Source organism: Paroedura picta, chromosome 2, assembly GCF_049243985.1.
Source record: "Paroedura picta isolate Pp20150507F chromosome 2, Ppicta_v3.0, whole genome shotgun sequence".
Taxonomy (NCBI): Eukaryota; Metazoa; Chordata; class Lepidosauria; order Squamata; family Gekkonidae; genus Paroedura; species Paroedura picta.
Window position 1 is genome coordinate 160,610,918 of NC_135370.1, and position 23,845 is coordinate 160,634,762.

The 23,845-nt window shown below is 45.7% G+C and overlaps 1 protein-coding gene across 2 annotated transcripts in view; it reads left to right on the top strand.

The window, feature by feature from the left end:
* The window catches only part of UNC79 (unc-79 subunit of NALCN channel complex), a 144,480-nt gene that overhangs the window by 41,070 nt on the left and 79,565 nt on the right, over positions 1-23,845 (top strand). For both annotated transcript variants that reach the window (XR_013228570.1, XM_077323544.1), the window contains exons 13-26: positions 69-240; positions 3,319-3,549; positions 3,756-3,946; positions 5,390-5,513; positions 7,049-7,189; positions 7,999-8,304; positions 12,316-12,543; positions 13,842-13,983; positions 16,093-16,172; positions 17,382-17,530; positions 17,953-18,110; positions 19,102-19,283; positions 21,592-21,793; positions 23,245-23,424. Coding sequence is in view for 1 of the 2 variants with exons in the window: in XM_077323544.1 (XP_077179659.1) it covers positions 69-240; positions 3,319-3,549; positions 3,756-3,946; positions 5,390-5,513; positions 7,049-7,189; positions 7,999-8,304; positions 12,316-12,543; positions 13,842-13,983; positions 16,093-16,172; positions 17,382-17,530; positions 17,953-18,110; positions 19,102-19,283; positions 21,592-21,793; positions 23,245-23,424 (2,486 nt within the window). In the remaining variant the exon portion in view is untranslated. The remainder of the gene's footprint in view (positions 1-68; positions 241-3,318; positions 3,550-3,755; positions 3,947-5,389; positions 5,514-7,048; positions 7,190-7,998; positions 8,305-12,315; positions 12,544-13,841; positions 13,984-16,092; positions 16,173-17,381; positions 17,531-17,952; positions 18,111-19,101; positions 19,284-21,591; positions 21,794-23,244; positions 23,425-23,845) is intronic.

The window sequence follows — 23,845 nt, forward strand, 5'->3', positions numbered from 1 at the left end:
ATCCTCAGCAACATGGAAGAAGATGGATATCTATGACTTAATGGATTGCCCTTGCTGTTCTTTTATAGCTTGTTGAAAGAGGCGGAGTTCCATGCGGAACAAAGAGAATATGAACTCAACCGCAGGAGGCAACTGGGCCTTTCCTCTTCACATCATTCATTGGATAACACTGACTTTGATAACAAAGATGATGATAAACACGACCAACGCCTCCTGAGCCAGTTTGGAATCTGGTTCTTGGTAAGTGTGCTTGGCTATTTCTTATCTCTCTTTCCCCCTTCTCCTTTTAATGGCTGGGTTTTGATGGTTTGATACTTCTAATGGCTTTGTGCTGTTTTTATTATTTTGCTTTTTAAAAATTTGTGAGCCCCCTTGAATAGGTTTAGGACTAGGTCTATCTTGAGCAGATCTAAGACTACTTTGAGCAGGTCTAGGACCCTAGAGAGCTGACCTTAGAGAGGAAGCATATACATTTTTGGAATAAATATGTGGAAAGTCTTGGAGGGTTTGATAAAGAGTACACATGGTAGTTTTTCAAGACATTCCCTTGTGAGACATGTTTTACAGGGTCTGGTAGCATTGGAAAACCCTGCCAAATCTGTGTACCCATATTGGGACAATCAATATATGGACCATGGGTAGTTATGGCTGTGTCACATACCTTTAAATTTCCGGAAAGCTGTTTTTCATTTCTGCTGCATGATCTGACTCAATGCATGTTTAACTTGTCAGTGCCGTTCCTGTATTCAATAGGGCTTACTGACAGCAAATGTGTTTGTCATTACAGTTTTAGGAACACAAATTGGAAGGTTATGCACAGAGGAATATAAAAGTCAGGAGTGAAGAACGTGAGGCATTGGCTGACTCTGATTCATTCCAATATCTCAGTATCAAGATTCATGTCATGAAACTGGAGAGTCAAAGAGCTGAGCTCTGTGAGACCAGCAGATTATTAACCCCCCAGTAAAGGAATTTGATATGCCTAAACTAAGTCCAGGTTACACAGCCTCTCAATTTTCTGGGAAAGACAGGCCAGATAAATAGAAAAGCTAGGTTGACACGTTACGTTACAGCACAAGATTGTGAACAGAATTAAACATGTATCCAAATTTCTAATTATCAGCAGTAGCCCAATCCATAACAGAGGATGAGTTTTCAACAATTTTACGTGAACTTTAACACATTTGCTAAAACAGACCCTGTTGTTAGGGCACTTTACAATGTAAACTTCTTTGGAGACCTCATTTGGTGGGATATGAACTAAGCAGTTAAATCAAATACATACATTTTCTTTGGCAAATAAAAAGTCTATTTGTTGAGAACTGAACCCTTTTAAAAAATACTTGCAAAAGAAACATAATTTTTAGCTAAGCTGGTGGATGTACATGCTGGCTCTAGGAGAATGGATCATATTTACTCTTGGCCACTGGGGTATCTCTTTTCTCTTCCACACAGTGTTGATATTACAAGAACACAAAATGCACCTTACTGAATCAGACTAGTTGCTCATCCCATTCGGCAACCTATGGCTTTTCTGCAATCTTCTTTGCTTGAAAATCCTTGCTGCGTTGAAGGTTTTTCCTGTTTCACACGTATCTTCCTCCCTCTAGTGTTCAATTTTAATACCATATTGGTACATTTCCGGCATATCTCCCTGCAGGTTTTAAACTGCAGTTTTCATGCTGGATTTCAAGTGACATAATAGCAAATTGATCACTAGAGGTAGTATAACAAGTGCAGATGAGACCCCCACCCTCATCCCATCGAAACAAGAGGAACTTACAAGCAAGGAAAATAAAAATGTAGAAAAGCCCTTGTTTAACAGAGCAGTCGACTAATTACCCTGGAGTGCCAGGAAACAGGGCATTGTGGCTTGGGCTTTCCTTCATGCCTCCTAGCATTGGTACATCTCTGGACGGAATCATCTTGGACAGGGGTAGTCAAACTGCAGCCCTTCAGATGTCTATGAACTACAGTTCCCATGAGTCCCTGCCAGCATTTTCTGGCAGGGGCTCATGGGAATTGTAGTCCATGGACATCTTGAGGGCCGCAGTTTGATTACCCCTGATCTTGGGCTTTAGCATCAAGAAAGTTCCAGCCAATACTTTGGAAATTAGATAACAAGCAGTTTGTAATAAAGCCTATTACGTTTCCTGGTAGTATAACAGGACACACCCTTAACTCTTTTATATATTATCCTAAAAAGTATGGGGGCTATTCATAGTCTATGGTGTTGGCATTTTGCATATGACCTGCTGGTAGATTGAATCTCAGGATTATACAGAGCATCAGCTTTTTATTTTTAGAAAGCAAGCTGCTAGCTTCATTTATTTATTTAAAGTATTTATTGGTTATCTTAGAGGAAATTCCTTTTAAGAGGGCCACAGACAGGGGTGATTTTTGTATAAAACGAGGTAAGTCCCAGGTTTGCAAAAAAATCTGAATTTAAAAAGTTGTGGAATCCCACCCCCCAATAGGAACAATGCCTGTAACTTATCAAGAACACTCGTGATATTTCATGAGGAAATGAAATCCTGTGAGAATCCTCATGCATCCCACAAATTGAAACGAAACAAGCAATACAATACCTGAATGTGTTAAACAGCTTAAAATAACTAAAAAGCCTAAAATGACCAATAAAATATGACATAAAATCAAGAAAAAGGCAGCTGATCAAAGTCCCCAGGGAAGGGGTTGCAGGAAGAAGGGGGGGGGGGGAACTCTGAAGAAAAGGCTATTTTCATTGTATTTATTCATGCAGTTTATATACCATCCCTCACTGTGATGTCATACATAGAACCAGTGGGACGTGGGAAGGTACACTGAGCCATTTGGAATGCTATGGGCGAGCAATAGATATTAGCAGTTCTTCAGTTGGGATGCCATGATAGGGAAGGCCAATGAGCATTACTATTAGGAATAAGACCTTCGGTTTATAGAAGAAGTTGTAAGTGACTTTGTTGTTGTTGTTGTTATTTCGCTGTCAAGTCACAGTTGATTTATAGTGACCCCGCAGGGTTTTCACGAGAAGAGATGGTTTGTCATTGCCCACCTTTGGGTATGTTATTCCTTGTGGTTTCTCATCCAAATACTAACCGGGGCTGGCCCTGCATCTGAGATCTGATGGGTTTGGTCTAGCCTGGACTATCCAGGTCAGGGCTAAACAATGTCACATGTTGTTTTTCCAATCTTTGGCAAAAGGTTTATATCACTTTTCCTTTCCTCCTAGTCTCCATTCCTGATCTCCCCCCCCCCATTACTCTTAGTACATCTTACAAAAACAGAGATTCTGCAATCTGAACCAAACATGTTTTACAGGTAAGCCTCTGCACTCCTAGCGAGAACACTCCCACAGAGAGCTTGGCCCGGCTTGTCAGCATGGTCTTTCAGTGGTTCCATTCTACAGCATACATGATGGACGATGAAGTTGGCAGCCTGGTGGAGAAACTCAAACCCCAGTTTGTCACTAAGTGGCTGAAGACGGTGTGTGATGTTCGGTTCGACGTCATGGTGATGTGCCTCCTTCCCAAACCGATGGAATTTGCCAGGGTGAGAAGACATGCTATGTCTGTTCTGTGGCAGCAATGCACAGAACTTGGCTAAAATGGGGAGGATAATTATTGGACATTTCCAGTTAAGCTTGAATTTTGAATTGAGGAATGAGAGAATGAAATGGATGACTGAGCCTTTGTAATGCAGTGTTGTTTCAAAAGAATGAGATATTAATGAACCATTGTTCCAACAATTGCCCTCAGGTGGGTGGATACTGGGACAAGTCCTGCAGCACTGTGACACAATTAAAGGAAGGGCTGAATCGAATTCTGTGCTTGATTCCCTATAATGTAATAAACCAACCTGTGTGGGATTGCATCATGCCAGAATGGCTAGAAGCCATCAGGACTGAAGTCCCAGACAATCAGCTGAAGGAGTTCAGGGAAGTCTTGAGGTAAGTCAGAACAGAAGAGCATATCCAACATTCTATATCTATTTGCAACAACTGCACTGTCCACTTAATGTTGCTAATAAACATCCTATGCCATGAAGAGTGCATGCACTTGAAAGCTCATGGCTTGAATGAATCTTTATTTTTATTATAGGTGATCAACCATCGCCTTTGAATATTGCAGCAAAATGTTTGACATTGAGTTGTGCCCACTTCCCTTTGCTTTAGGATGCTTAGGGCTGATCCTGCGTTGAGCAGGGGGTTGGACTAGATAGCCTGTATGGCCCCTTCCAACACTATGATTCTATGATTCTATGATTCTACGATTCTATGATTATAAGTTGGCATATTGGTGGAGAAAGTCAAACCACAGTTTGTCACCAAGTGGCTGAAGACGGTGTGTGACGTTTGGTAGTATAACAGGACACACCCTTAACTCTTTAACATATTATCCTAAAATGTATGGAAGCTATTCATAGTCTATGGTATTGCCATTTTACATATGATCTGCTGGTAGATTGAATTTCAGGATTATACAGAGCAACAGCTTTTCAACATCATGGTGATGTCCTTCCTTCCTATTATGTGACACCTGGACAGCTGGCTTGTGGCGGGTTACAATACAAAATCCCCACAATAAAAGCATAAAAACCACAACCCTTACATTTGTTGGTCTTAAAAGTGCTATTGGACTCTTTTGTTATCCTATACCACAGTTAGATTTTAATGTGCCACAAGATTAGTCATATTGGCTAATATCAGTTAATGCAGCTGCAGGATCTCTGTGGGTGTTATGTGCTGTCAAGGCACTTCCAACTTATGGTGACCCTGTGAATTAATGACCTCCAAAAGAAGTACTATCTTTATTAGACTTGCTCAGGTCTTGTGGACCAAAGGCCATGGATTCCTTTGTTGAATCAGTTCATCTCCTGTGGGGTCTTCTGCTTTTTCTACTGCCTTCAACTTGTCTTGGCATTAAAGGTAAAGGTAAAGGTACCCCTTGTGCAAGCACTGGGTTATGTCTGACCCTTGGGGTGACGCCCTCTAGCGTTTTCATGGCAGACTCAATACGGGGTGGTTTGCCATTCCCTTCCCCAGTCATTACCGTTTACCTCCCAGCAAGCTGGGTACTCATTTTACCAACCTCGGAAGGATGGAAGGCTGAGTCAACCTTGAGCCGGTTGCTGGACTCCCAGCCTCCCAGCCTCATGGGCAGAGCTTCAGACTGCATGTCTGCTGCCTTACCACTCTGCGCCACAAGAGGCTCTGTCCTGGCATTAGGCAAGATTAAACTATGTAAAAAGTGAATCTATCAGACTACTGTATGTTTGGCTTGTGTTAGATATAGCATAGCACAGATACTTTCCTTTAAGGGTTAAGAGTTCTGTCTTTCCTGAAGCTTGTGGAAAGCACTTGGTGATCAATCTTCACCTTTTTATATTGCAGCAAAATGTTTGACATCGAGTTGTGCCCGCTTCCCTTTTCCATGGAGGAGATGTTTGGCTTCATAAGCTGTCGGTTCACAGGGTATCCTTCTTCCGTGCAAGAGCAAGCTTTACTCTGGCTTCACGTGAGTGCGCACTTTTACCTAGTGTGTTGGGCGGAAGCAATTCCAGCCCCGAAGGAGTGGAAGTCTCCAGATGGTATCGATGTTGTTTGAAACTTACTTAAATTCTGAAACCATCAATTCTAAATGGCTTTTAGGGCCCCCTTCACAAGCAAAGATCAGGTGGCTTGGTAAACCCGTTGGTACCCTTTTGCTCTGCTGTGCACCTTTCTACCTCCAAATCGTCAAACCTACTCATGTGAGCAAATGTCAAGTCCCTGTCAAGGCCTCAGTAAGCAGATTAATTGTGTAAAAAGAATCTCTTTATTGAGGAAAGCAAATAAACAGAGGGCAAGTCTTTTCCTTGCTAGAACTGCAAAATCAGGCTACAAGCATACTATACTGGCCTAGTTGGACATATTTTTGGGTTGGATGGAGTAGAATGCACATAGCTCACCAAACAGGAAGGAGGTTCAGTGAGGAAACACAAAACAAACTAGAAACATTTTCACCCACTGGCAGATACTCACTCATAGGCAGCTGCTTTATGCCATTAGTCCATTTCTCTAGAGTCTCCTTGGACCGGCAGTGGTTTCCCCAAAGGCCTTCTCTAGGGCCTGCCATCTGAGGGCCAAACTAGACATGATGACTTCCTCTTGGATGCCACGAGGATGCTGCCACCATTTCAAATGGAGCTCTCTCACTGGGCCTTTGGTTGAGACCAGGTCACGGAAGATTGAGGGGCCAGGCATGCCTCTCTGGGGCTGGGAACTACAACTACAGCTCCCTTTTTTATAATGAATAGGAGATTTAGAGCTAGATTTACTGACATCCCTGGGGAGTTTCTTTCCCCTGAAGCCCTGGGGGGGGGCAGGTTAGAGTGGGGGGATAGCTTGGGTGGGTGGGTCTCTTTTTATTTGCTTGCCACTGGGGTATTATTTTAATATATGGATTGTTGGATTTTTAATGGTTATGTATTGGGTTGTTTATTGTTATTGTAACCTACTATGGGACGTTTATCAAGAGCGGTGAGCAATAAATCCGATAGATAGATAGATAGATAGATAGATAGATAGATAGATAGATAGATAGATAGATAGATAGATAGATAGATAGATAGATAGATAGATAGATAGATAGATAGATAAAGGTAAAGGTATCCCCTGTGCAAGCACTGAGTCATGTCTGACCCTTGGGGTGACGCCCTCTAGCGTTTTCATGGCAGACTCAATACGGGGTGGTTTGCCAGTGCCTTCCCCAGTCATTACCATTTACCCCCCAGCAAGCTGGGTACTCATTTTACCAACCTCAGAAGGATGGAAGGCTGAGTCAACCTTGAGCCGGCTGCTGGGATTGAACTCCCAGACTCATGGGCAGAGCTTTCAGACTGCATGTCTGCTGCCTTACCACTCTGCACCACAAGAGGCTCTTAGATAGATAGAGTTATTTAAAAGTGGGGTGAGTAAAATGATCTGTCTCCCTCTCAGGCTATGTAGCTGAGGGTCTATATCGGATTGGCTGGCACTACAGATCTGAGAATCTCTCTGGCTTGTTTTCAGGTGTTATCTGAACTGGATATTGTGGTTCCTCTTCCGTTGCTGATCAGCATGTTTTCAGATGGGGTTAATTCCGTGAAAGAGTTGGCAAATCAGAGGAAGTCAAGAGTCAGTGAATTAACTGGGAATCTAGCAGCTCGAAGGGTAATATATCAGCTGTTTTTCATTTTGCCAGAAGGGAAGCACTCCCTCTTACCCAAAACAATGGGCAATACTATGAAAATAAAGTGAGGCTGAATGGACAGCTAAGAATTCAGAAGTGTAATAATGAATGTGCCTCCTGAGAAGTAGGCTCTTTTGAGAGCTGTGGAATTGAATTTTAAGTAAACGTACTCAGTAGCAGTTTTTTTTTCATTTTAATGATTTTGGTGCACCTAACTTTCCCAGTGTGTGTCCAAGAACTGTTCCCTTTTGGTGCAGTGATTAATCCGGAGGGCTGGGTTTGATTCCCCACTCCTCTAAATGCAGCCATCTGAGTGACCTTGGACTATTCTCAGCCCTGTTAGAGCTGTTCTCACAGAGGAGTTCTGTTAGAGCTCTCTCAGGTCCATCTACCTCACAGGGTGTCTGTTGTGAGGAGAAGAAGGAGAGGTGATTGTAACCCGCTTTGAGATTCCTTCAGATAATGAAAGGCGGGGTCAAAAAACCAACTAAAATATGTTATTAGGCCTTTTAAACAGATTTAAAATAGCACTGCCAACTTTTTATTTACTGGTCTTTGCTTTTTGGCATTACCACCTGCTTATGATTTCTCATCTCTATGCTACGAAGTGCTTTGTCTTTTGATTTGTGCAAGTTGGGGGTTTTGGTCAGTTGGCAACCATATTGCCTGCATTTCTGATCCAAAATTCTCATGTTTATTTTAGATCAAGCAGGGGCACAAGGGCTGATTTTGTGTGTGGGTATCCTTTGTATTTCGATTGCATTTAAGCAGATTCTTCTTGCTCTTCCAGGTGAGCATCGCCTCTGATCCTGGACGCAGGGTTCAGCATAATACTCTGAGTCCATTCCCAAGTCCGTTTCAGAGTCCGTTCCGCAGTTCCATGCGCAGTCCCTTCCGCAGCCCGTTCAAAAACTTTGGGCACGCTGGAGGAGGAGGAGGAGGAGGAGGAGGAGGAGGAGGAGGAGGAGGAGGAGGAGGTGGTGGAGGAGGTGGAGGAGGAGGAGGAGGAGGTGGCAGAACGATTGACTTTGACTGTGATGATGATGAGATGAATTTGAATTGTTTCATCCTGATGTTCGACCTCATCTTGAAACAGGTGACTGCAAAAGAAGCATTCTGGGACTTAACATGCAGCCATATTAACAAGCAGTGGCCATATTTATTTATGATTTGCAGATTTCAGTTTTTCTTAATGATTCCCCAAATGCCCAAAGTGACCATTGCTTTGCCAGTCCATAATTGGCCTTACCAGCATGCTGAAGTTATGTGAAGTTATGTGTTAAGTTATATCACTGCTAGCCAATCCTTTGCTCTTCTTGACTGTTAACAAATCTGTTCGTTAATAGGAACAATTAGGGTCAGTTTAGATTTATTCATTTATTTATTTTTTAGATTTCTAGGCCGCCCCACTCCCCAAAGGCCTTGGGGCAACTTTCAACAAAGGAGAATAAACTCACTTGTTAAAACATTTAAAAGCTTAAAATTAAGCTAAGAAAACATTTCTTCAATCACTCTGTCAACCAGGGGTAGTCAACCGGTAGTCTTCCAGATGTCCGTGGACTATAATTCCCATGAGCCCCTGCCAGCAAATGCTGGCAGCGGCTCATGGGAATTGTAGTCCATGGACATCTGGAGGACCACAGGTTGACTACCCCTGAATGACACTCCTGTTTATTATCTAACGTTGACAGCTGTCCACCTGCAGCTAGTGGAAGCAGGAGCAGAGCTGGGATGTTGCCACACTTATTGAATATCCTGAAGTGATGTCATAGTGCCAGGGCCAATGTCACACTCCAGGATTTGGCTAAGACCCTAAGACTTTCTCTTGCACCATTTTCCTGATCTGAAACGGTCATAGGGAGCCACTGCTTGCTTCACCAGGGTACGCTGATAGGTACAAGCATTAACCCCCCTCTCCCTAAGCAGCCAAATCAAACCTCTGCAAGGCTGAAAAAGTTGTTGCACAGTCACCAGGAGTTCCAGATAGACCCATTATGCATGGCGGTAGCTACGCTGCGCTGCTGCCATGTCGTTGCGGCGGGGCCAAAAGCCCCGCTGTCCCCCGTGTATGCATTGGGGGAGGAGCTCCGCTGGCTGTGCTGGCGCAACACCCCCGCGCATGCAACATGGGGCCAGAAGCCCTGGGAGCACTGTGAAGTGGCGGCAGCGGTGGTGGGGAGGAGATTGGGGAGAGGGGGTCCCACTGCAGGATGGTGGGGAGCAGCATGCTGCTCTCCCACCATGGTGGGGCAGGGGCGAGAGCCGTTCCTGGAGGGACGCTGTAGGTCGGGGGAGGAAAACCTGGCTCCTCCAATTATGCACAGGGCTAGCCCAACCTAGCCCTCACCTGCGCCCTCGGTGGACCCATGACTCCGGAAGAATCCATGGTTCGTTAACGTGGGTCTTCCAAGGGCCTGGGTCAGGACATTCCGGCCCATGCATAATGGGTCAAACAGAAGCCCCAGTGCCTGTCTGATTCTTGTGTGTCCCTCAGAGTAGACAGCGCAGCACGAGAACAGCCAATGGTTTGACTGGCTAAAATGGTTTGACTGGTACACCGGGGAGCTACGGGAGAAGAAAAGGGAAGTGAGACGACTGGAGCGAGTGTGGCGGAAGACTCGCGACGAAGCTACGAGAACATCTTATCGCATGCTTATGAGGGTGTATGAGATGGCGGTGAAAGTGGCAAAACGTGAATTTTTTGCCACGGAAATCGCGTCCGCAAGCTCTCGCCCGGCCCAATTATTTAGGGTAGTTAGATCCCTTACCGCCCTTGAGGGGCGCCAAAATAATAGCAAATTGGAACTCGGCCGTGAGGCATTTGCGAGCTATTTTGCGGACAAAATCTCGTCTCTCCGCCACGATCTTCCCGCCACAGTTAATACAGTAAATGAACTGGAGGCCTGTTGGCCGCCTTTGGAGGTGACGTCTGATGGCTTCAGACGGCTCTCTTTATCCAAAGTGGACAAGTTGCTAGGCTCAGTTAGGGCGACCACTTGCCCCCTTGACCCCTGTCCATCATGGCTCCTCAAAGGAGGCGGCCAGAAGATAGGAGGCCAGCTCAGGGACATTATCAACCTCTCCCTGGAGTCCGGGGAGTTCCCTGAGCAGCTGAAGGGGGCAGTGGTTCACCCTCTCCTGAAGAAATCTACGCTGGATCCGCGGGACCCTGCCAGCTATCGCCCAGTGTCGCACTTGGCGTTCCTGGACAAGATGGTTGAAAGGGCCGCGGCAGACCAGCTCCTGGCATTCTTGGAAGAAACTTCGGCATTCGATCCATATCAGTCTGGCTTTTGACCTGGGCACGGGGTGGAGACGGTGCTGGTCGCCCTGTTGGATGACCTCCGTCGCCAGCTGGATAAGGGCGGGTCGGCAGTGCTGGTTCTTCTGGACCTGTCGGCCGCTTTTGACATCGTGGACCACGAGCTGTTGGTCCACCGCCTTGCCGGCACGGGAATACAGGGCACAGCGTTACGCTGGATACGCTCCTTTCTCCAGGACCGGACCCAGAGGGTTGCAGTGGGAGAAGAGTTCTCGCGTTCCTATAGACTCCCTTGTGGGGTCCCTCAGGGTGCGGTCCTCTCCCCCACATTATTCAACATCTTTATGCGCCCTCTGGCCCAGCTGGTACGGAGTTTTGGACTGGGTTGCCACCAGTACGCTGATGACACCCAGCTCTATCTCCTCATGGACGGCCGCCCGGACTCCCCCCCGGAACCATTCGCCAGATGTTTGGAAGCAGTGACTGAATGGTTCGAGCAGAGTCGCCTGAAACTCAACCCCTCCAAGACAGAGGTCCTGTGGCTGGGACGTAGGGGGCAGGACCAGGAAGCGCGCTTACCCACCCTGGCAGGGACGCAACTCACCATCACGTCCCAGGCCAGGAACTTGGGTGTGGCCATTGATGCCTCCCTGACTTTGGAGGCGCAGGTCAAAAAAGTAGCGGGCCAGGCGTTTTTCCACCTTCGCCAGGCCCGACTATTAGCGCCCTATCTGTCCCCCGAACACTTAGCCACAGTGATCCATGCAACGGTCACCTCCAGAATAGATTTCTGTAACTCGCTCTACGCGGGCCTTCCCTTGTCCTTGATCCGGAAACTTCAGCTAGTGCAAAACGCAGCTGCTAGGGTCCTTACTGGCACATCTTGGAGGGCCCACATCCAGCCAGTGCTGAGGCAGCTGCACTGGTTGCCAATTGCTGCCCGGATCCGGTTCAAGGTTCTGGTTCTAACCTTCAAGGCTTTACGCGAGTTGGGACCCACATACCTGAGGGACCGCCTATCGCCCTATGCCCCTCGCAGGGCCTTGCGCTCTGCGGGTGAAAATCTGTTGGTCGTTCCCGGCCCTAGGGAAGCACGCCTGGCCTCAACCAGGGCCAGGGCCTTTTCGGTCCTGGCCCCGACCTGGTGGAATGAGCTCCCGGGGGAGCTGCGGGCCCTGCGGGATCTTTCAACATTCCGCAGGGCCTGCAAGACGGAGCTCTTCCGCCAGGTTTATGGTTGAGGCCGGGGCTGATAATAGATCTATGCCTCCCCCGGGGACTCGGGTTCTGGACCCGAAGCAAAACATCATCAGGACCTCCTCTCCACCCGCTAGTAGTGGGAGGGAGGGGGGGGAGTTGAGCTGCCATTCTTGCCATGCCGGCAATATTGGCAATGTTATTATTGTTTTATGGGGTTTTAATGGGGAATTGCGATATAAATCTAATAATAATAATAATAATAATAATAATAATAATAATAATAATAATAATAATAATAATAATAATAATAAAAGTCATTGTCATACGTTCTGAAAGACTTTGTGCCAATCGTGTTAGCTTTAACTCAGGAACTATCTTTTCTGTTTCTTAATTTTTCTTCCTTGCTATCTTCCCAGTCTCCTTCTAGAACCACGACCCCCCCATTATAGAACTGTGACCTTTCCCCTGAAATAAATTATTTGTCTTTAGAAGCAGCTTGATAAAACAATTTTTCCCCCTTGGGATTCTGTGCACGCTATGTAGATTTGAAAGGCCTAGAACTTCTCTCCCTAAAGGAGACGGCATCCTGTGGCACTTCTCTTGTGCCAGTGCTTGTTTTCACCCTCTTTGAAACTTGCTTTTCAGATGGAATTGCAAGATGATGGCATTACCTTGGGTTTAGAAAACAACATCTCTAAAGACATAATTTCCATCATATGCAATGTATTCCAAGCCCCCTGGGGTGGTTCTCACACTTGCCAGAAAGATGAAAAGACAACGGAATGCAGCCTGTGCCAGTCTAGTATCCTGTGCTATCAGCTGGCTTGTGAACTGCTGGAGAGACTAGCCCCTAAAGAAGAAATCCGGCTAGTGGTAAGCAAGGCTATAAATGTAGGGATAGTGCTTTTGTCCACTGTAGACTCACATTTCAGATTATGTTTGTTATTTGAGCAACAGCGTAAAGTACGGATATGAAACCCATGTTTTTGCAAACACAGGAGATTAATGTTGGATCAGACCAATAGCCCATCTAGTCCAGCATTCTGTTTATTTATTTTATTTTATCTATTATTTATGGGCCTCTGGTGGCGCAGAGTGGTAAGGCAGCAGACATGCAGTCTGAAAGCTCTGCTCATGAGGTTGGGAGTTCAATCCCAGCAGCCGGCTCAAGGTTGACTCAGCCTTCCATCCTTCCGAGGTCGGTAAAATGAGTACCCGGCTTGTTGGGGGGTAAAATGGTAATGACTGGGGAAGGCACTGGCAAACCACCCCGTATTGAGTCTGCCATGAAAACGCTGGAGGGCATCACTCCAAGGGTCAGACATGACTCGGTGCTTGCACAGGGGATACCTTTACCTATTTATTATTTACATTTATGACTCGCCTCCCCCTGAAGGCATATACTAAAATCCCAGTACAATTCCTAAAAACATACATAAAACTACAAAACACATACAAACAAACCCCGATTTGGGGATAAGATGAGGCCGTAAAATATATCCCATACTACTAACCAACCCAAAAAACCATTCTAGAGGGGAGGGTGAACAAGGGGAGCTGTTGAAATTCGTTACTGCCACTCTTATAGAGGAAGGCCTTGATCTTCCTTGCCACCTGACCTCAACCGAAGACCTGGCAGAAGAGCTCCATTTTGCAGGTTCTGTGGAATGTCGAAAGTTTCTCACAGGGATCAACCAAATGCTCCTCAAAGTAGCTCACAAATTCCAAAATGCTATGGCTTCTCCCTGCTTTCTTATTGAGAAAGCTGATGTTTCTGAACACGGAGGTTCCATTTGGTCATCTTACGAATAGCCATTGATGGACTCTATTAACCAGTATAATCTCCCTTTAAAGCAAAAAAAAACTCATAGCTGTTATCAGGTGTCCCACTGAAATGTGTCCCCCATGGTGAAGCAGATAACTGTGGAGCTTTATGCTTTGCAGAACTGCACTGGTGGTGGCCCAGTGTGGCTGCCATCATGCGGAATCAGCCTCACAGAGGCTTAATATCTCCATGCCATGAAAAAGTTCAGCTGCACATTTCTATCCATTTAGCTTCTCTTAAAGGAATTGGGTGTTTTTCTCCAGACCTGATGGTAACCCTAGCTCAGCATAGAACATGAAGAGGTGAACATCAAGAGATTAATTAAACCCTTTGTTCTATTCTAAAGGAACCTACAGATAACCTCGAGGACAGCCTTTTATACAGTAGACCTGAGTTCATTATAGGAACTGAAGGGGAAGAGGAGAAAAAATCAGCACCAAAGCATGGAGAAAACCCAGGAAACCACACAGAGACTACAGGAAATACAGGTAGAGTGGAGGTGGAGGGACTTGTGTTTCAAAACTGTTGCTTTTAGTCATCTGGATTTTATGGTATTCACTGATACTTTCAGTTGTCTTTTGAGACACTTGCAGTGGAAGACTAAGAAGGGTGTACATTGGAATTGACTTAAAAAGGCCTAAGCCTGCTTAAATAACACTGGTAAGGAGCCAGCCTAAGAAGGTCTTTTCAAATGTAAAGTCCCATGTATTAAGTGATGCTTACTCCTGGAATCGTATTCTTAAGATTGCAGCCTTAATCATAGTTGTCCCTCACCCTCAGTTCCTTATTCCAGGCTAAGGGGGAGGAAGTCTGTGCTTCACAACAGTGGTCCCCAACCTGCGGGCCGCAGCCCGATGCCGGGCCGCAAAGGCCATGCCGCCGGGCCGCGGCTCCCTCTCCCCGCCCCCCTGCAGTAAAAAACTTTCCAGGCCGCAAGCTTGCGGCCCGGGAAGCTTCTTACTGCAGGAGGGCGGGGAGAGGGAATCAGGGCCATGCTGCGCACTGTGCATGCGCGGCCGAAATTGCGCATGCACAACACTTTTGCGCATGCACAAAAGTGCTGCGCATGCGCGATTTCGGCTGCGCATGCGCAATGCGCAGGCAGGGCACTTGCCCTGCCGGTCCCCAGCCTCAGAAAGGTTGGGGACCACTGCTTCACAAGACAATTTGTGATAAGATATGTGTTGCTGAAGCCGACAATGTTCATTTCTCCCCATGCAGTTGTATATTTAAGAACCATGTAAAAAAAAAATCAGGAAAACCTATGAGATCACCCCAAACACTGGTTATATCTTGAAGATGAGCTGATATTTTATCAGCTTAGCCCTGCCTCCAACAGGACTTTAACTTTGGCCTTTTATGCATTCACTGATTATTTCCAGTTTTTACTAAAGTCACGTCAGTAGGGCTTTACTTCGAATCCTGTGCCTGCACTCCTCACCTCCTCTGATTTTCTCTTGGGAATTGAAGATTATATGTTCTGCATACCAATGAGGAAAACTAGATAGCAGCTCTGAACTTATTAGTTTTTTTTTTTTTTAGTGTTATGGTTGTTCTCTACTTATTGGTCAGTTTTACACTGCCTGTGTTTTTTTTAATTGTAAGTAGAGGTTCTCCAAGCTGCATTTACTGTTGGGTATCCATCCAAGTAGAGCCTCTTGTGGCGCAGGGTGGTAAAGCAGCCAACATGCTGTCTGAAGCTCTGCCCTTGAGGCTGGGAGTTCGATCCCAGCAGCTGGCTCAAGGTTGACTCAGCCTTCCATCCTTCCGAGGTCGGTAAAATGAGTACCCAGCTTGCTGGGGGGTAAACGGTAATGACTGGGGAAGGCACTGGCAAACCACCCCGAATTGAATCTGCCATGAAAACGCTAGAGGGTCAGACATGACTCGGTGCTTGCACAGGGGATACCTTTACCTTTACCTTTTTATCCATCTAAGCAGAATGTTAATGGTTCTCTCTTCATCAGTGTCCAAATTCCCCAATTGCTTACTGTTTCCATCTTGCCAGTTTTGTTTTTTCTTCCCTTAAGTGCAGTGAGTCTAGCGATATGATTTTTTCGCTAAACTAGGGTCGCTGGAGGAAAATTAGTGACAGGGAAAGTTTAAAACATTTTGTGTGTGTGTTGTTTAAAAAGATGAGTGCCCTCAGGAGGAGATGCCTGTTCAGTTGGAAAGGGCCCCTTTCTTTGAGGATGCTTGGAAGTTTGCAACTCTCCTCTAGCCCTTGGGGTAAAGCAAGTGAGTGAAAGAGCCAGTGAAGGGGCTGAGTTGAGAAGAGCTGGACTGGGTAGGACTGGACAGGATGATTACTATAACATTTTTCTTATTGTTCCTGTCTGACTCTCAATTGATTACCACCCCACTTGAAACATACTGGATTTATACAGTCAGTTAATAACACACCGATGTGATAGTTTTGTGATAAGTGGGAAGTTTTCTTACACTGGCAGGACTTCCCTTTCCATGGTGGAAATGCCATGGTTCCCTGGATTATCCCATAAATATTACAAACCAAACCAAACTGTATTGCTGATTCATGACTTGGCTTAGGTGTAACAAGATGCATGTGATCCTTTGTATGTGTTGCTTTTCCACAGCCATAAAAAACGACACCGAGAGGAAATTCTGTTATCAGCAGCTCCCAGTGACGCTAAAGCTCATATACACAATATTGCAGGTAGTCTAATCTTTTTCGGGGATGTTTGGGTGGGTTTCGATTTGGTTGTGTGGAAAATTGGAGTGTTTATAAGGCTATTCCCCCTTTTGATTTTGACTCTGGGCTTGGGGGAGATATCTTACTTGGCAGCAGGATCTGTGAAAAAGGATAACAAGACAGCAAGCTGCAGAAGAGTCAGTAGCAAGATTGTGATTTTAGGCTGTATTAATAGCTCCATAGTATCCAAGTTGTGATGAGTAATGGTTCCCCTCTGTTATATGCTAACAAGCTCCCACCTGGAATCTGGAATACTATGTCCTCTTGTGGGTGCCAAGTTAAGAAGGAGGTAGGCAAATTGGTTCAGAGAAGAGCAGTCAAGATCTTCTCTGAGGATGAGGTAAACCAACCTCATGAGAAAAGTGGAAGGCACTTGTTATGTTTATCCTTGAGAAGGCTGAGGAAAGACACACTTGTACTCTTCAGCTGCCTCAAGGAAAAGACTAGACCCAACAGACTTCCCATAGGGAGGTAGATTGCAGCTGAATATCAGGAGGGATTTCCTAATGGTAACACCAGTCTGATGATGACCATTTTTTTTAGTCTGGATTACCTGCACTGTGCAGGAGGGCAGGACTAGATGACCTAGAAGACCTTTCCTAATCCTAGTATTCTCTGGTAATATTTATTTATCTATTTAGTACCTCTTTATGCCATCTGTCCTCCACGATGTTTGGGGATGTGGGCATTCCTTGGTCTCTCCTCCTCCATTTTAGTCTCACAACAGCTCTCTGAGGTAAATTAGGCTAAGAGAAAATGATTGGCCTGAGGTCACATATACACATGAAGCTATTTTGTACTTAATCAGCCTCTTGGTTCATCCAAGTCAGTATTGTCTACTCAGACTGGCAACATCTCTCCAAGGTCTCCTTTCCCATCACCTGCTGTCACCCAACAAGGTAGAGTGGGGATTTGAATGTGAGTTTCCCAAATCTAGTGTTAACACTTCAACCACTGCACTATTCCAGCTTTCTCCTAAGCTGTGGAGTGATGAAAGATATGAAACAAAGAGAGTTCTCTTTCATGTAGGAGGCTCAAATACCCTCTCTTGTTATGTCAACATCAATTGTGTTTTTGATGGATGACCTTAAACTTTTTCTTCAGATCTTTAGAACGAAGGATTATGCATTTCGGTTGGAATGAACTGTGTTTGTTTTGCTTGTTGTCACATAGGAAATGGCTCGGTTTGAAGAGCCAGATATCCTTTTTAATATGCTGAATTGCTTGAAGATTCTCTGTCTTCACGGGGAGTGTTTATACATTGCAAGAAAGGACCATCTCCTGTTCTTAGCTTATATTCAGGATCACATGCTGATTGCAAGGTATGTGCTCTTAGCCAGCTGCTCTCTTTTGCAAAGCCAGTTGGATATTTGTTATATTTAGCAAAACAATTGTAGATAGCAACAATGGTAGCATTATGGCTGAGCTTGGGGCAGGGGTCCCAGGCCCTGGCTCATGGGAACAGGTGGGGGGGGGTCATCAAAAGCAGGCATTTGAAATATACCATGGTCCAAGCTGCTCCAGAGATACATTGCCCATTGTAAATGGAGGAGGTGACCCAACTGGAAGCAGGGAGTGATCTTGGAACCAAGATGTTTCACCTTCTAGAGAAGAATAATTCCTCCCTGAAGTAGCAGGACCATTGGCCTTGCAGCACAGTCAGGTTGCCATTTTGTATGTAATTTATGGAAACCTCTGCATGATGGTGTGGACTGATGAGCTTCGGTTGACCTTTCTTTTCCAGTTTATGGCGAGTTGTCAAATCCGAATTCTCCCAGCTTTCTTCATTAGCAGTGCCTCTCCTTCTTCATGCTCTCTCACTTCCGCATGGAGCGGACATATTCTGGACCATCATCAATAGCAACTTCAACAGCAAAGACTGGAAGATAAGGTTTGAAGCAGGTATGTTTCTAATATTTTACGATTTTTGCTCCATGAAGAGCAGAGACGTCTGCAGAAATCTCTCATTCATTCAGGAGGTCTTTGATACGGGGTCACAGCTCACAGGTGCTGTGCTATTCCAGCAGATTCTTCTTCTTACAGTGAGCATGGATGGAGGACTAGGGTGAAGTGAAAGTATGGTATATGAGGACTGTAATGGCTGAGATACGCTGATGAATGTGCCATTGTTTCTAATCGGTTTTCAACAGGGGTGAGGGAGAAGGGGACATTTTCCTCTATCAACCCAATTATTAATATCAAAAATGGGAAGGTCACAGTACTAAAAAGCATCCCCATGGAAACAGCTGGGTACTCATCATATCTTTCTCCAGAATTTAATATGATTCTAGTGCCAGCAAAAGCTCCAAAACACTTTGAAGCTGGGGCAGGAAGAACAGTTGAGTGTATCAGAGGATATCCACTGATATATCTAAGAGGCTGATGTTTAAACCCCACGTTTTAGAAAGTTTAACATTCAGCTCCTGGCATCTCCAATGAAAAGATCTTTGTCTGTGATTGGGAAACCGCCTGGCGAGCCGGGTTCGATTCTGCACTCCCCCACATGCAGCCAGCTGGGTGGCTTTGGGCTCGCCATAGCACTGAGAAAACTGCTCTGACCGAACAGTAATATCAGGGCTCTCTCAGCCTCACCTGCCTTACAGGGTGTTTGTTGTGGGGAGAGGAAAGGGAAGGTGACTGTAAGCCGCTTTGAGACTCCTTTGGGTAGAGAAAAGCGGCATATAAGAACCAACTTTTCTTCTTCTTCAGTTCACTAAAACTGTGGCTGATACTTGTTATATTCCTGATAGTATTTCTGCTGTATTGTTCACCCAAAGCCGAAAAAGGGATAAATTGACCTGTTTTCATAGGTGTAGCATTGCAGAAAAGTGTGTGCCATTATCTGAACTAAAGCAGTTTTTGTAAACATTCCAATCTTGGGTCTTTCTACCAGTGGAGAAAGTAGCAGTGATGTGCAGGTTCCTGGACATTCACTCGGTGACCAAAAACCACTTGCTGAAATACTCTCTGGCCCATGCCTTCTGCTGTTTCCTGACCGCTGTGGAAGATGTCAATCCTGCAGTTGCCACCAGGGCTGGATTACTGCTAGACACCATCAAAAGACCAGCTTTGCAGGTGGGTTAAGGTAGCCATCAGACTCTTGGGTATTTCCCACACAGGACCATTGTTATTGAAGAAAGGAGATGTTTTCCAGGATGCTCTATGCCCCCCAAAATATTGTTGTGAGCAAAATGGGAATTTTTCCCAACCATTTTCCGGCAAAGGGTATAGCCATGCCCATTTAGAAGGACTGCTTATTCAGAGAGAGGAAAATGTCTGGATGAAGATAACTAACTACATAACAACGGTGCAGACGAACAAAGTTTGAGTCCAGGGGCACCTTTAAGATCAACAAGGTTTTATTCAAGGTGTGCCTTTTGTGTGCCTTCACACTTCTTCAGATGGGCTCCATCTTTGTTCTGCTGCTTCAGAGCAATGCAGCCACGCACCTGAATGGTGCAGACTGTAGTCTTGTTTTGCCTGGAACTTGGGTCATCTTCACCTATTCATATCCACCTGTTACAGGTGTGTCTTGTGTTAGTTCCACTTGTGAACAGTTGGAATTTTTACTGATGTTGATATAATATCATTTCCCAACAAACCTCACAACCACCTTTCCCCCCAAAATTAGCCTTTGCTTTCTAAATTCATTCGGTTCTAAACTGTTCTCATGTTTCTCTGATTCTAAGTATTTGCAGGATTCTGAATTTGATAATGCCTTGTACCATAGTTAATTAACAAAGCCTCATTCTCTTTGGCTTAAAACAATACAGTACTTTAATTTCCACTTTGGTGGATGGAAAATTAGGGCCTCAATGAAATGTCAGTTTTTGGTTTCACTGTGGGCCATGCACAATTATAAGTGAAACAAACTAGGCAAACTAAGGCCACATATCAGATAGAATAACAAACTTCTGATAGTGATAGACACAAGCGTAACCTGTTTGCCATTCCTGCATTTCTGTCTTGTGTAAGGTGCCCATCCATCCCGCATCCTGTGGGACAATCACGCTTTCTGAAGAAATGTCCCTCGTCCCAGAACTTTTAAAAAGAGTCCCGCCTGCCATGGGCAGCCTCACAAGCTGCTTGAGGAAGGCTGGGTGACAGTGCCATCCGGGAGCTGGGTTTCGGTCCCTGGGGGAGGGGGAGGGAGAGAATGCAGGAGGCGACTCAGAATGCGGCTCGACTATACTGGATGGTTCCTCTGCAGCGTCCAGGACCAGCAAGGTGAGCTGGGAGGGCCGGGAGCCTTGCTCAGATCTTGCAGTGCCAGAGCAACGGGATGAGCTCAGCGGCTGTGAAGCTCATGGGGCGTGCATTCTTTCTGGTGCCCCACCGCCGCCGCCGCCACGCAGAAGCCTCTGCCATCCCCCTGCCGCCTCCGCCCCTGGTTTCCCACTTTAGCTCCCTCAGAATCTGGTCACCTTAGTCTCGTGAGAGTACTGTGGGGTCTGAAAGTGGTTGCCTGAGAAAACGGAAATGTTTGTTTGTTTGTTTGTTGATTTATTTATTTCCCGCCGCCCCCTAAGCAGCTCATGGCGGGTCACAAAGTCTTAAAACCCCATTAAAACTCCCATTAAAAGACTTAAAATCCATCACAACATGGCGGAAACAGAAAATCCCCTTCCTACCCCCATTACTAAGAGGGGCGGAGAAGGAGGAGGTCAACGATGTTCAAAAGCCCCGGGGGAGTAGTAGATGTACCTCCCTGACCCCAGCCTCAACCATAGACCTGGTGGAAGAGCTCCGTTTTGCAGGCCCTTCGGAACGCTTCTTCCCCACAAATCAGGGTTCTAAATCTTCGTCGAACCGTGGTTTGTAGGAAAGAAAAGGACTCCAGTTTGCCCAGGTGCCTGCATTTGGAGGGCATGGAAACTGAAGGTTTCCCAAATAGTTAGCTTTCACTTGTGCTCTGCCCATGAGGGGCAGAGCAAAGGAGGAAGGAAGCTGTGTTTGTGCCAGTCATAATCAGAGGTGTGTTCTGACTTCAGAGCACGACCTCGAATAGGATGAGTGTGTAGAAGTCAGTTGCCTGTCATGTAGTCAACTACACTGTAATTGATCTGTCTTTCCGTGCTGCTTTTTCGTAGCTGCCAGAGCATGCAGAGGTAGTTATTTTGTCAATGGCCGTTCCAGTTTGTGTAATCCCTCCAGATCAGGGGTAGTCAAACTGCGGCCCTCCAGATGTCCATGGACTACAATTCCCAGGAGCCCCCTGCCATGGCAGGGGGCTCCTGGGAATTGTAGTCCATGGACATCTGGAGGGCCGCAGTTTGACTACCCCTGCTCCAGATCCTTAGTGGTACTGAACAATCCGTTTTCATCGGAAGAAATAAGGGCTATTGCATGTGTCACACCTGCCTTTTCTTCCTTCTCCCCCCAGGGTCTGTGCCTTTGCTTGGACTTCCAGTTTGATACAGTAGTGAAGGACAGGCCAACAATCCTTAGTAAGCTTTTGCTGCTTCATTTTCTCAAGCAAGACATTCCAGCGTTGAGCTGGGAGTTCTTTGTGAACCGGTTCGAGACGCTTTCGCTTGAGGCGCAGCTTCACCTGGATTGCAACAAAGAATTCCCCTTCCCAACAAGTAAGCATTATTTGGTGGCATAATGTGTTTTTTTTAAAATAGCTGAAGCGAAATATGTAACCTTAGATGTCATTTTCTTTGCTGAGGTTAAAGATCCCCTCCTCATTTGTTTATACCCCGCTTTTTCTCTACAACAGAGACCCAAAGTGGCTCATGTTGTTCTCCTCATCTCCATTTTGTCCTCACAACAACTCTGCTGTGTGCTGAGCAGATGTGACAGTCCCAAGACCACCACTGGGAGCTCCCATGGCAGAGCAGAGGGTTTGAACCTGGTTTTTCCAGGTCCTAGTCCAGCATTTTAACCTGGGACCCCCCCCAACCTTTTTGAGCTTATGGGATTCTGACACAGGGTTGGGGGGCTCAACCACAAAATGGCTACCATGGGAGGCAGGGACACCCCCTCCCCCATCCACACACGCAGTGGAAGCCCAGGGAGCAATTTTTTAAAAATCCGCTGTGAAAGAGGAGTGAGAGAGACAATAAGACCTGCCACCAGAACAATATTATTTTAACCTGCATAGCCAGTCAGAAATCCTGCTTGACAGGAGCCACAACTGGCCCCACCCACATTCTTAAAGTACTTGGTGGGTGCCATGGGGACTCCTACACTAGTCTCTACATTGGCTTTGCAGGATGGAAGAATTGGACCTCAAATTATAGTCTAAAAGGAGGAGCATACCAAACCCTATCTCTCATGGCTGGGGAGCAACTAACCAGTAGCACCTATTTAACTCCAGTCACCTTGCAAGCCCTACTGTTTGGGGGAGGAGATGAATAAATGAAGTGATGCTTCCTGCCCCACAGATCACCCTCATACCAAAGTGAACAGGAGACAAACTGAGAGCCTGTTGGTTTAAGCAGTGGGGGGCTGATGTGGCATGAAGAGTGTTTCAGGATTGATGCACATTTATGTACTGAAGGAATGGAACTGGTCATTTGAAATGCATTTGGCCTCGATCCTACAGTATAGCGAGAGGAAACCTATTGCAGACCTGCATTTTTATCCACATGCCTGCTTAGTAGAGCAATGGGGGACCCTTCTCATCAATTAAGTGGAGGGCAGAATCACCCACATCTTTGTCTTAGCAAGGTTATTCTATCAACCTTCTCCACCAGAGGCCACATTTGCCCTCCTCACTGCAGCCTCTCATATTCTGCAGTGGCTTTTGCTGATGAGGATGTCTCAACCATTAGCAGAGGAATTGGAGGGGGTTGTAAGGGGCAAGGAAAAAGTGGGAAGGCCTGCCTCTGTGACCTCTTTTTGATTGCACTTCTGTAGGATCCAGTCCATTATTATTAAATGAAATGTGTTTATGTAGCTTATAATTATTTGCAATAATTATAAGTATGCAAATCTTAGTGATACAGTGATGCCCGGTGGTTTCATGTGAAAGCACATGATTCCACTTGAAATGAAATTAAATATGACTTATTGAATCATGTTTGAAAAGCAATCACGGCTGTCCGGACGAATGTTGCAAATCTGAGTGATACAGCCATGTGGAAGATCAAGAGGGCTCGCTTTGCCCGGAATCGGCAGAAGAGTGTCCGGTCTTTGAGAGACAGCGTGAAGGGCCCCGTGGAATCCAAGAGGGCACTTTCTCTTCCGGAAACCTTGACCAACAAGATCCGTTGAGTATTTCTTCATCTTTCCCCTGTCATTTTAAGACTTTCAACATTTCTTTGTGGAATAAAGCGATGAATTATGCAACTCTTTATCACAGTTTTCCATTCCAGCCTGGTACAAACATTATTCAGACAGGTATTTATGTATGTTGGAGTCTGCCTGTCTGTTCTGCTCACAGAGGTACTTCCCTCTGGTAGAAAGGCCCTTACCTGATGCAGCATGCAAAGCTTCCATCTGATGGCCCTGCGGCCTGATCAGGGTCCTTTTGCCCAGTGCAATGCTTCTCAGTTATCACAATGAACCGGACAACTTTTTAAATTTTTTATTTTTCTACTGCAGCTAGAAAACTATAGGCACAGGGGATTTCTCCAAATCTGCAAGCCTCACACTGGGCTACACAGAATTTGATACGTCCACATCATGCC